The following is a 12289-nucleotide window of genomic DNA, read 5'->3' as shown; positions in this document are numbered from 1 at the left end:
TCCATGTTAATAGGAAGCACCTATTCTAATTAAGGATTAAAATGTTGAAATAACCTTTCTGCTGTTATAGATTAGATATCTCATGTTTCTTCTCTATTACTAGAAATCTAAAATTCCAACTAGTATGTTCCAAATTCTTACAGTGAATTGGCTAATATTCAGGTTGTGATAACAGGAAATCTTGAGCTGAAACTGACATACAAGTGATCATGTAAAATTTTACAGATTAAATATAGACTGAGACAGTTGACATGTTTCTTAATTTTAATTATAAAGTCATATTTAATCAGGCATGTGAACATACATATATGTTTGAATAAAATCATTTTCATTGTTGAAAGGGATGTCTTTTATAACCAAGTTCTAGATTACTAAAATTAATTGTGTGGCTCAGTTCACACACAGTCCCAAACCTCAATGTGGTTTGTTTCTTTTTGACTTAGCATAAAGAGTGATTGGGACTACTGTGGTTTTTTCCACACCACTAAATTTTACACCACTAAAATCGGTAGCAAATCATGCAAAATCCATGATTCATTTTCTCACTAGCTTTTCAAAGAAAGAAGACCAGTTTGATTTAGTGGTTAAGGCATCAGGCTAGAAATCAGGTGTTTGTGAGATCTAGTCCCACCTTAGCTGCAAAGCCTGCTGCATGATCTTGGGCCAGACTCTCTTTTTCAGACCTAGGAAGAAGGAAATGGCAAACCACTTTTGAAAATCTTGCCTAGAAAACTATGGGGACTTGTCCATGTAGTCATCAGTAATCAAGATTGACTTGAAGGCACAATTTTTCCTTAAAGAAACAACTATGGTATCTAAGTCCTTAGATAGCCTCAGCATCTTGTAACAAGACAATTTGCCAGAAACTAACTAAAAACAAAAAACAAAAACCCAAATTTGTTATAATTTATTTCTTCTTTATTTCTTAGATTCATTTACCATCAAAGAAATACACCTCTCCTCAATTTATCCCCATAACAATGCTCCGAGGTGAGTTCAGCTAAGAGTGCGTGACTGGCCCAAAATTCTCCAGTGAGTTTTGAAGGTGGAGAGTGAACTTGAACCCCAGTCCCTTATCCACTACATCACATAGCTTCTCCAATGTTACTGCCCTGGCTCTGTACAGCCTTAGCCAACAAAAATAACGTAGATAATTGTGTACTCTTGGGTGCAAAAGGATTTTCTACCCCTAACTTAAAGGGTGATATTAACCACAAAAGTTGTATTCATATATTGCCCTAAGGCAAAAAATACATTATATTATTGTTTAGTGCAATGTGTGGATTCAGCTAGTGAGTCACACCATCTCCTTTTGAGCTGGCATAAAGTAGATAGAGTGGAAAAGATAACTGTGTTGGGAAAAACTATTGTCTTTCACCTGGGGGGGAAACTATAAATGCTGTTTCTGTTTAGGTATATCCGTGAAGGAAAAGATTAATGTAATGCAACTTAAAGTATTATTTAACAGTTTCACTTGAGACACCACAGGCCAGACGGCAGAAGATTCATGGGTTGGATCAATCTGTGGGCCAAAAGTTCTTCATCAGGCCAACTAATCGCTTTTTTCCTCTCTTCCTCTCTGCAGATGCTAAATTGACCATAAACAAGATGGCAAAGGAAGCAAAATGCCCACAAATATGGAAAAAGTAATAAAATACAGAGAAGGGAAACTGCAGATGGTACTCAAAAACAATTTCCTCTTCAAGACTTTCTTACCATTTGGTGGGCAACCTTCCAGTGTGACATATTTTCTTAAATCAAGTCCCTGTTACTTTTAATAGTATCTCATAAATTAACATCCCAAACCTCATAAAAAAGGAAACATTGGCTCTCCATCTGCAGCTGTGAAATTGATAATTAATGTGGTCATTTATACAATTAGTAACTAGTAAGGGAGGCTGCATTCCCCCGATGGATTACAACCACCAAATGGGGCTGCCCTTAAAGAACACTTGGAAGCTGCAGATAGTGCAGAATGCAGCGGCATGGGCAGTTAGGGGCATGCCACAACATATGTAAACTGGATGGGTTACCAGTTGGATTCTGGATGAAATTCAAGGTGTTGGCTATCACCTATAACTCCCTTCATGGCATAGAGCTGGGCTATCTGAGAGAGTGTCTGTCTCCAATAAATAAATAACACACTTGAGTCTACTTTGCTTCTGTCTTCTAGTGCAATCACTAAAAAGAAAAGAAGATTTACACATTTAGCATGTAGACCAAACTAGGGAAGCTAGTTTCTTGTTTTACCCAGTACTAACAAACTAGGAGTTCTGCTTTGATTGATATGCTAAACAAATATAGCTTGTCCAGGATAAACCAGCATCCTGAAACAGCTAGCTCAGTACTTCCCAAACTTTTTCCTTCATTACCCAAAATGCATGGGGGGGGAGGAAGGCACCATGTGAGCAAGCAAAGGAGGGTGCAGTGCTTATGAGCGAGCAAGCAAAGGGAGAAAGGAGGCTGCTGTGCATGTGAGTTAGTGAAGAAAGGCTGGGGGGGGAGACTTGCGCCGAGCAACTTGCGACCTCCCCTGCCAGCTTCCCCATTGACTTTGCTTGTGGGAAGCTGGCAGGGAACATTTGAAATGGTGATCACATGACCGCAGGATGCTGCAACCGGTTGTAAGCGCCTGAATTTTGTTAACGTGACCACAGGGGTGCTGCAACGGCTGGAACTTTGAGGACAGGTCATAAGTCCCTTCTTTCAGCACCTTCAAATGGTCGCTGAACAAATGGAACATGAGGACTACCTGTACTATAAAAACAGTATCACTGAATGATCTTTATGTCATTTCAACAAATTACAGTTGGTAATTTCATCCATTTTCGTCTTAAAATGAATGCTTTGGGAGATTTTTGCATATATTTTAGTACACGTGGCAATCTTTAAGTCAATTTAAATGTCCCTGTTGTAAATGTGGTTGTGTGTCATTACCCAAAGAAAAAGCACTTTTACCCAATTTTGGGTAATTTACCCAGGTTTGGGAAGCACTGAACTAGCTTAATGCATCATGCAAATGCAGCCAAAGTCGAAAGGCTTCACCAAAACTCAAAGGTTTCAGATGCATCTCCAAAAGGCTGTGGTTGGTTGGGGCAGAGAGTTCAGTCGGTTTACTCAATGAGAAACAGGGCTTTGTAGAAAGCCCTGGCAACACAGCACAAAATCAGGGGACAGAACAACCAGAATCAATGAGCATTATGGTAGTCACTGGATACAATTTTCATAAATGTATATAAAACTGTTGTGGCACCCACCCTCTGAAATATTATCCCTCCAGAGATCTGATTAGTGGCGCCCCTGTTGGCCTTTCACAAGGCCCCCAAAACCCGGTTCTGTGCTTGAGCCTGGGGCCTTGGATGCACGAGGGAGCCCATCTCCTGGTTATGTGATTGTCATGTGTTGTCTGTATGTCTCAGCTGCTATGGTTTTGTGTTTTTATAAATTGTTATTATTTTAATGTTGTAAGCTGCCCAGACTCACATAATTGAGATGAATGATAAATCTATGAAATGAACGAATGAATAAAAAACAGATCTGTGTGATTTTCTCTGTATTTTTTTTTATGTTAAAAAATACTAGTTGACATCCCTGTTCTAGTTTTTACAACATGCACATTCATTCTGCTTTCTAAATCATCCCTGAATGCTGGCATTCATCAGGGCAGGCATCATGCAATAGAGATAGATAGACAGACAGGACAGCAAGCAATCTGGGCATGGTTCCTAAGAATATTGATTTATTTTTATGTCCACATCAGCCTTGACTACATAAAGGTCAAGTTATAGCTCTCACCTGCACTTTCAGGCAGTTTTATCATTCACACATTAGAGATTTCATTCACACATTTAAAAAAAAAAAAAGCACTCACAGATGGTTGTATCTGGTTATAAATGAAAATATATTTCTTCTGAAGATTTGTACTGTTTTTTTTAAAAAAAAAAAAATTCTACATTGACTTGCTTCCTGGACTTCCTTTAAAAAGCCAGGGGGTGAGAAAGTACAGGTAGTCCTCGGGTTTTGACCACTTGATCAGCAACTGTTCAAAGTTATGATGGTGCTGAACGAGGGGGACTTACAACCGGTCCTCAAAGTTGTGGCTGTCATAGTGTCCCTGCAGTCATGTGATCACAATTCCAGTGCTTGGCAACCAGCTCGCAATTACGATGGTTGCAAGCTCCTGAAGTCATGCAATTGCCATTTGCAACCTTCCCTGCTGGCTTCCCACAAACAAAATCAATGGGGAAGCTGGCAAGAGGTCACCAGTTGCTCCTGCTGATTTTTTGTTTGCCCACCTGTACTCCATAGTGCCCATCTGCGGCACCCACCCATGCTCCATAGCGCCCACCTGTGGTGCCTGCTCTGTAGTACCTGCTTGCCAGCCCGTAGCTCTCATCTGCCTGGGACTCCTGCTTCTTCCCACGTCTCGATCACATGAGGTCCTCACTTAACAACCCGCATGGTCCTGGGATTGCGAAAGCAACCAGGACTGCTGGGATTGCCATCGCTAAGCAATGCAACCGTATCATTTAAACGATGGAAATTCTGGTCCCAATTGCCACTGTAACCTGAGGGCTACCTGCATTGTTTCGATTGTCTTAGAGACTAAAGCACAACAGCAGACTGAAGATGACATGGTTAAATACTACTTTCTAAACAAAAGATCTGTGTTTGCAGAAAGCCTGTTTATGGCTGTGTTGAGATAACATTCTTAACCTACCAGTTAAAAATCTAGTGGTTGCATTCACATAGCAAGCTAAGCTGACTAGCTTTCTATGTGATGCTATTCTTGGGGAGGTGGGGATGGAGAATATAAGAACATTCAATCATATGAGTCCCCTATTAGCAGCCTGAAGTGGGAGAATCCAGTCATAGGATTGTTATCTCATCTGCTATCTGTATGAAGGGGCATGACTCATTCCAAAAATATCAGGGCCTAAAGATTCACATTTTATTCCTAGCACATCTAAAGTCAGTGAAACAGGTAAATCAGTAATTATTTGTGTTGGATTGTGCATTTCATCTCCTTACTATAAATGAGTTTCTTCTGAACTGGCAGTATTGAAGGAAAATTACTCAGAAGATATACATGGAAGTCCCTTCCTAAAGATACCTTCCACACCTTACAGGAATAGTGGATGAAGAAGCAGGATAATTGTTTTTGTTTCCCCATTTATTTGTACTGATTGTTTCACTTGAACACCCTTAAGATAAAGCAATTTTCCTCCCCACATCTGGTACCTTCCAGATGGGTTGGAACCACTGATCATACTTGCTGAGATTTTGTTATCCTCACACAACTAGAGTTCATATGTTGAAGAAGACTAATGTAAAGTTTGAACAAGGAACACAACTAGATATTTCTTCCAGTTCATAAAAGATCAAGACAAATGTGTTATCCCCTGACACATCTCCATGCACATTTGGACTTCCTGGGGTGCATCTTCTGAGCAGATTCATACAATTCATAGAAGAGTAAGTATATAAGAACATAAACAGTGCCCTACTAGATTGGACCCCTGGCCCATCTAGTCCACTGGTCTGTTTTTACAGTGGCCAACCAACTGCACTAGGAAGCCAACTAGTCTCCCAGCAGATGGCCTTCAGTCACACTGCCATCAAGACTAATAGCCACTGATTCCCATGACTACCCCATGAAGCTGCTCCAGACCCTTGATCGTTTTAGCTGCCCTCCTCTGAACCTCCTCTAGCTTCACTGTATCTTTTTTGAGGTGTGGCACTAAAAAATGCACACAATATTCTGGATATGGTCACACCATTGATGTACACTTTGTCAACACCTTCATTGAACTGTTTATTATTATCCCAAGATCTCTTTCCTCATCAGTCACTGCTAGCTGTGATCCCGTTTGTATGAGTAGTTAGGTTTTTAGGCACCAATGTGCATCTCTTTACACTTGCTCAAGTTGAAAGACATCTGTCATTTTGATGCCTACTCCTCTAATGTATAGAGATCCCTTTGGAGCTCTTCACAATCCCTTGTTGTTTTTATCACTCTGAACAATTTAGTGCCATCAACAAACTTGATTATTCTACTAGTCATGCCTGATTCCAGATCATTTATAAATATGTTAAGAAGCACTGGTCCTAGGACAGAACCCTGGGAGACCTCATTAGTTAGATTCCTCTAATGTGAGAAATATGCATTTTTTCTAACTCTTTGTTTTCTATTCTTTAGCCACTTGCTTATCCACAAGAGGGTTTGGCCTTTTATTCCACAGCTGTTAAGTTTATTGAGAAGTCTTTGATATGGGACTTTATCAAAGTTTTTTTTGAAAACCTAAATAGATTATGTCTACTGACTCACCCATATCCACATGTTTATTAACATCCTGAAAAAACTAGAGGATTAGTTAAACAGGATCTTCTCTTAGTGAAGCCATATAGGTATCCTTGATCAAGGCCTGTGTCTCCAGATGTTTGGTAATTTTATCTTTAACAGTAGTTTCCATTATCTTGCTGGAAATAGATGTTAATAATTTCCTAGATTTCCTATGAGCCCTTCTTAAACACTGGAATTATGTTAGTCACCTCTCAGCTACAGAGGCTGAGTACAGAGACATGTTGCATATTTTAATTTGATTTGATTATGTGCCATCAAATCGTTTTGACTCCTAGCAACTGCATAGATAGATTTTCTCCAAGACAATCTATCCCTAACCTGTTCTTTCACGTCTCCCAACGGTGCACGCATCACCTCTGTAACTGAGTCCATCCACCTTGCTGCTGGTCATTTTCTTCTTCTTTTTCCTTCTACCTTTCCCAGCATTAGAGCCTTTTCCAGAGAGCTGAGTGTTTGCATAATGTGTCCAAAGTACGACAATTTGAGCCTGGTCATTTGTGCCTCAAGTGAGAACTCTGAGTTGATTTGTTCAATGATCCATCGGCTTGTTTTCTTGGCTGTCCACAATATTCTCAGGAGTCTTCTCCTACACCGAAGTTCAAAAGCATCGATACTCTTCCTATCCTGCATCTTTAAAGTCCAACTGTCACTTCCATACAGTATTACAGGAAATATCATGTTTTGCACGATTCTGATCTTTGTAGGTATAGATGGATCATGGCATTTGAATATCTTTTCCAAGGCTTTCATGGCTGCTCTACTGAGTGCTAGTCTGCAGCATATTTCGTGACTGCTTGTTCCTTTACTGTTGATGATTGATCCTAAAAGACAGAAGCTATCCACTACTTTGATATCCTCACTGTCAATTCTAAGGCTGGTTGTTCTACCTGATGTCATTAATTTGGTCTTTATATTTAATTTTAGTCCCATTTTTTTCATTGTGCCGTTTGACTTTTAGTACTAGGGCTTGCAGATTCTTTGCATTTTTGGCTATCAGGTCAGTGTCATCAGCACAGAAACATCAGAGGATGTTTCTTCCTCCAGTTTTAAAACCATGCTCATCTTCTTCCAATCCAGCTTCCCTTAATATATATTTCACATATAGGTTGAATAAATAAGGGGAGAGTATGCAGCCCTGTCTCACTCCTTTGTCAACTTAGAGCCAGTCTGTTTCACCACATTCTGTCCAGACTGTGGCTTCCTGACCTGTATATAAATTTCTCATGAGGACAATGAGATGTTCTGAGATTCCCATTCCACAGCTTGACATGATCGACACAATCAAAGGCTTTTCTATAACTGATGAAGCACATACTGACTCCTTGGGTGGATGCCATCAGAGCCTGATGATTTGTTGATGCCCAATTTGTCAATAACACCAAGCACTTCTTCTCTTGTCACCAAGAGAACTCAGTTCATCTGATTCCCTTCCTGAAAACAGGAGCTGAGGCTCTGGGATCTCCCCAAATTCTTCTCCTGTGAAGACGGAAGCAAAGGATTTGTTCAGCTTTTCTGCAATTTCCCTTTCTCCTCTTAGCACAACTTTGACTCCTTTTTCATCCAAGGAACCAAATGATCTCCCTGGCTGGCTTCCTCCTCCTAATCTTTTATTACCTGTCTTCACAGTTTTAGCAACATGCTCCTCAAATTTTCTTTTCGCCTTCCTCACTGTCACTTTGTATTTCTTTTGCCAGAATTTATATTCTTTTTTCATGCAAAACCATGGAAAGCTTCCTATTCATGAAGGAGGAACAAAACTGTGAGATCACATTGGAACATTTCACACAGTCCTCATCCTTCTCAAAAGGGTAGAGAACAGATTGCCCAGGCCACACCATTGGACATAATGGGATCTGCTTGAAGTTTGTACATCAGCATTCTTTGATGTCAGGGTTAGGATTAGCCCTCAGATCACATTTTAGTGGCTCTCAGAACTTCTAGCCATGATGTCTAAAAACTGATGGAACAATTCCTTGCCATTTCAATATGGGGAACAAATTAAAACTATAGTGTAAATCCTAAAACGTTCATATTGCAATTAAAAAATAATTTCTCAATTCCCCCTACCATATTCATTCTTCCACAGTTAGCAGCCCTCAACTGTTGTGAAGTCCTTGGTTGCCAAAAGATTGCCCACTCCTGCTCTAAATGCAGAAGAAAGTGTTCCCCAAAGGAAAAAAGAAAAGGGTGAAATTGGGCCTTCTCCTCCTCTCACCATGGTTGTATCTAGCCATTCATGTGCCTCCTTCTGGACACAACACACACTCAACTTTAGAGAGGGTAAGAGGACAAACATGCAAAAATTACTGTTCTTCTCTCTGCTCTATCACTGCTTTTTCAGAAGGGGCAAATGAGCAGGCAGAAAAGGGAAGGAGGAAGAGAAAGTGATACACGATGACGAATATCCAAGATAGTCTGTCCAGATACATTGCCTTACTATGTGAAAGCCATGATATTTGCCTGGATCTGGCAGTGTCTTATTGACTCTTAGTATAAAATGTTGTGTATCTTGAGCTTTGGACCTGACTATGACTAGGACTTTGCCTATATTGTACTTTGAGTGCCTCTTTCAGCACTGACCTGAGACTGTGAGACTACTCTGAATTCTTTAGGGGGAACAAAGTCATGGAAGAAAGCAGCAGGCAAAATCCCATTTAGAACGGAAACAAATGATCAAGCTTGTCATATAATGCAAGTTATAAGCCATACAATTTTAGGCTCCTAGTTGGAGAAATGCAGTATTTAAATGCCCTTACACAGTGCAAAATCACGGAACATGCCTTTGGTATACAGATAGTCCTTGACTTATGACCGTTCATTAAGTGACTGTTCGAAGTTACAAAAAATGTGCTGAAAAAAGTGACTTACGACCGGTGCCTGAAGTTATGGCCGTTGCAGCACCCCCGCAGTCATGTGATCAAAATTCAGGTGGTTGGCAGCCCACCCACACTTACAACTGCAGAGGCGCTTCAACTCCCCCCACCCGCCTATCTCCCCCCATCTATGCCCTCTTAGCCCCCTGCCACCTGGTCTCTGCAACACCTAAGCAGCAGCATGCCAAAACGCCCCTTTGCAAAAAGCTCCTGGGTGGGGCTGGGATGAACTTTTGCTTTTTTTTTTTTTTTTTTGCAGCATGAAGCAAAAGCCCAGCCCCACCCAGGAGCTTTCTGCAAAGGGGCGTTTTGTTGCACTGCACTCCAGGAACTTTTTGCAAAGGGCTTTTTTGGAGCAAGAAGATGGAAAAGGTCAGCTGCGGTGGCAGAGCACAGGGCGGCAGGGGTCTTGGAGTGCCAGGTGGTAAAGGCCACTGTAGCTGGGACTGGCCTGAGGTGGTTGTGGCTTCCTGGGGCATGGCAAAGAGCTTCAAAGCTGCATGGTTCCGGGGCTGCTTGCCGCCCTGCAAGGCAGGGTCCAGGGTGGCCAAAAGGGCAGAGATGGGGGGGAGATAGGCAGGTGCGGGGAGTTAGAGGCAGTCCCTTACCTTACGTAGGCTTGCGGCTGCGCAGGTACTTGCTTAACGACCCATGATTCTCGATTAACAATGGCAACTGGGACTCCTGGGATTGTGGTCACTAAGTGATCTGGTCATGTGACATCTCGCTTTATAACTGCATTGCTTAGTGATAGAAATTCTGGTTCCAATTGTGGTCGTAAGTCGAAGACTACCTCTATGCTAGATTTATTTAATATGGTGGCAAAAACAGAGACATTAGGATCCCTGCTTGCAGTCTGAAAGGAAGAGCCCAACCACAGATTTTGATAACTGGTTATTTATTTTGTAATACTAGTTCTAGAATCAACAGAAGGTTAAAGGGAGGAAAAGAAACCTTAAGGGACAAAAGGAGATAACAGCTGTTTCACCAGAAATGAAACCAACCAGCAGCTGAGTAGGCTTCCTCTGGGAACAACAGTAGCAGGAGCCTTCTTCTGCCAGAAAGAGAACTGGGAACTGCTCTGACTTGAACAAACAACCTTAATTTCATATTCAAAGTTGCTGTTTACTTGGAGCATTATAGAAAACTTGGGTGAAGCTGAAATTATTAAATCTAACTGGGAGAGGCTTTGGGCCAGCAAGAACTGGATTCCTACTTATATACTTGCTTGAAGTGAAAAAGATAGATATACAGTAATATTTATAGGTGGCTTCACCACCTTCATATCAGAAAGCCACTGATTTACTAGTGCCTAACAGGTCACATATACCTCTAGAGTGTTTTTTATAATTTATTTAAATTGCTTACACTTATCACAGCCATGTAACATGAAGACAAATGAATGGATACTTTTAAATGTCAATTTAAGCATTTTTAAATACTTGCAGGACTTAAAAAGAAAAAAAAGACTTGCTTGATGAATGAGTGAAGGAGCAAAGCTATTGACTGAACCAACACTGTGTGGGTTGGGACAGATGTTCATAATACTGCAAAAGTGGGGATATGGTAAGGTGGGATCATATCAGAGGACAAAGAACTCAGCGTAACCCCTATCTTCTTACTTCGTCTTCACTCATAAGGTTTTGCAAGTTGAGCTTGTATCCCCCAGGAAGAATGTGTATGCTGCATAGACCTTTATGAGGATGAGTGAAAATGTGAAATCCCAGCTATGGCTGTTCAAAAGAAGCATGAGTGAAGGAACCATAATCTGCTTATGCAACAAAGGCTTCTCAGTATTTTTTAACACCAAGCATGAAATCAGAGGTATGCCCTCTTGCAGACATTTCTGCAGCCCCAACAGATTTCCCCTTCCAAAAAGAAAATGAAAAAAGAATCAGCCATCTTCTGGATGTCATGCAATCTTATCAATTTTAGTCATTTCAGACAAATACTGCAGAACTTTATATTGTGAATCTAATTTTCTGACAACCGCTACCTTACTGAGTGGCTCATATCAGAGTAGTTATATACTCAATAAATACATAAGTAAATAAATATTTTAAAAGTGTATGGGTTCCAATGCCAGGAAGACAAGACACACATAAAGAGAATGTTTGAGCCAATCACGTTGCTTTCCTTCTCTTTCTTTTTTTCCCCTTTTTAATAATGTTCACATAAGGCTATTTTGTGAAATTTATAGGCCACCTCAATCTGTTATGGCTCTAGGTGGCTTACAAAATTTAATAATAGCATATTACAAAGTGCAGAAATTTTCAAAATCCAGAAAAAACAATAATTGAAAACCAAAGCACCATACAAGTTCACATGTTTAGCATTGTAGCCCTGGTGAAATTTTCTCTTCAGAACCAAGCCATCATGATGAAATTTATCTCAGTTTCCCATATCAGTAGTAAATAAATAAATAAATCTGTACACCTGTTGACTACTGAGTTTTAGTTTCCTATACAAGTTGTCAAAAAGCTCACCTCAACAAAGATGAAACACGGGATGATAGAGTAACTTCGTTGTGTATTGTTTCCCAAAGCCATTTCTCATCACACCCCTCAAGGTTAATGTCCAAAGTTGTTCAAGGCTGATAAAAAGAAAGGGAAAAAAAACACTACTTCACTAAAGTGATAAGACATTGGAACCTAATATCAAAAAGGGGGAAAGCGAGAGAGAGAGAGAGAGAGAAAGTAAACTTCCTTGAAAAACGATAATCTTATATTACATTTTGGTTAAACTGTCTTAACATCAAATATACAATCATTTGTTTTCCCAGTGCTCTAGTTTTTGTTTTTCCCTGAGCAAACCATGGCTGAGCACAGTATGTAAAAGCTGGCCCACTTTTGTGTCCCACATCTAGACACCTGCACTGGTTTACTGTAGTCGGCCTTACAAAGATCATGGTATCTTTGCACTAAGAGACGAACAGCATGATTTTAGTGATGAGGTGCTTTGGGTCTTTAACTAAGCCAGTGTAGACAGAAAATTCATCATGAATTCATTAGCCAAGCTCCCATCTTGCCTAATTTACTCTGGGTGCACCTCC

At 40.5% G+C, this 12289-nt stretch overlaps 1 protein-coding gene across 3 annotated transcripts in view; it reads right to left on the bottom strand.

Moving 5' to 3' along the window:
* The window catches only part of PLPPR1 (phospholipid phosphatase related 1), a 159768-nt gene that overhangs the window by 55207 nt on the left and 92272 nt on the right, over nt 1-12289 (bottom strand). For all 3 annotated transcript variants that reach the window (XM_025164326.2, XM_007424596.3, XM_025164328.2), the window contains one exon: nt 11724-11830. In XM_025164326.2, coding sequence (XP_025020094.1) covers nt 11724-11786 — 63 coding nt within the window. In that variant the 5' untranslated portion in view covers nt 11787-11830. The remainder of the gene's footprint in view (nt 1-11723; nt 11831-12289) is intronic.

Source organism: Python bivittatus, unplaced genomic scaffold (genome assembly GCF_059951505.1).
Source record: "Python bivittatus isolate LINGU-HERP-01145 unplaced genomic scaffold, Pbiv_v1 ctg000850_np1212, whole genome shotgun sequence".
NCBI lineage: Eukaryota > Metazoa > Chordata > Lepidosauria > Squamata > Pythonidae > Python > Python bivittatus.
This window is presented reverse-complemented; position numbering and strand designations above follow the sequence as displayed.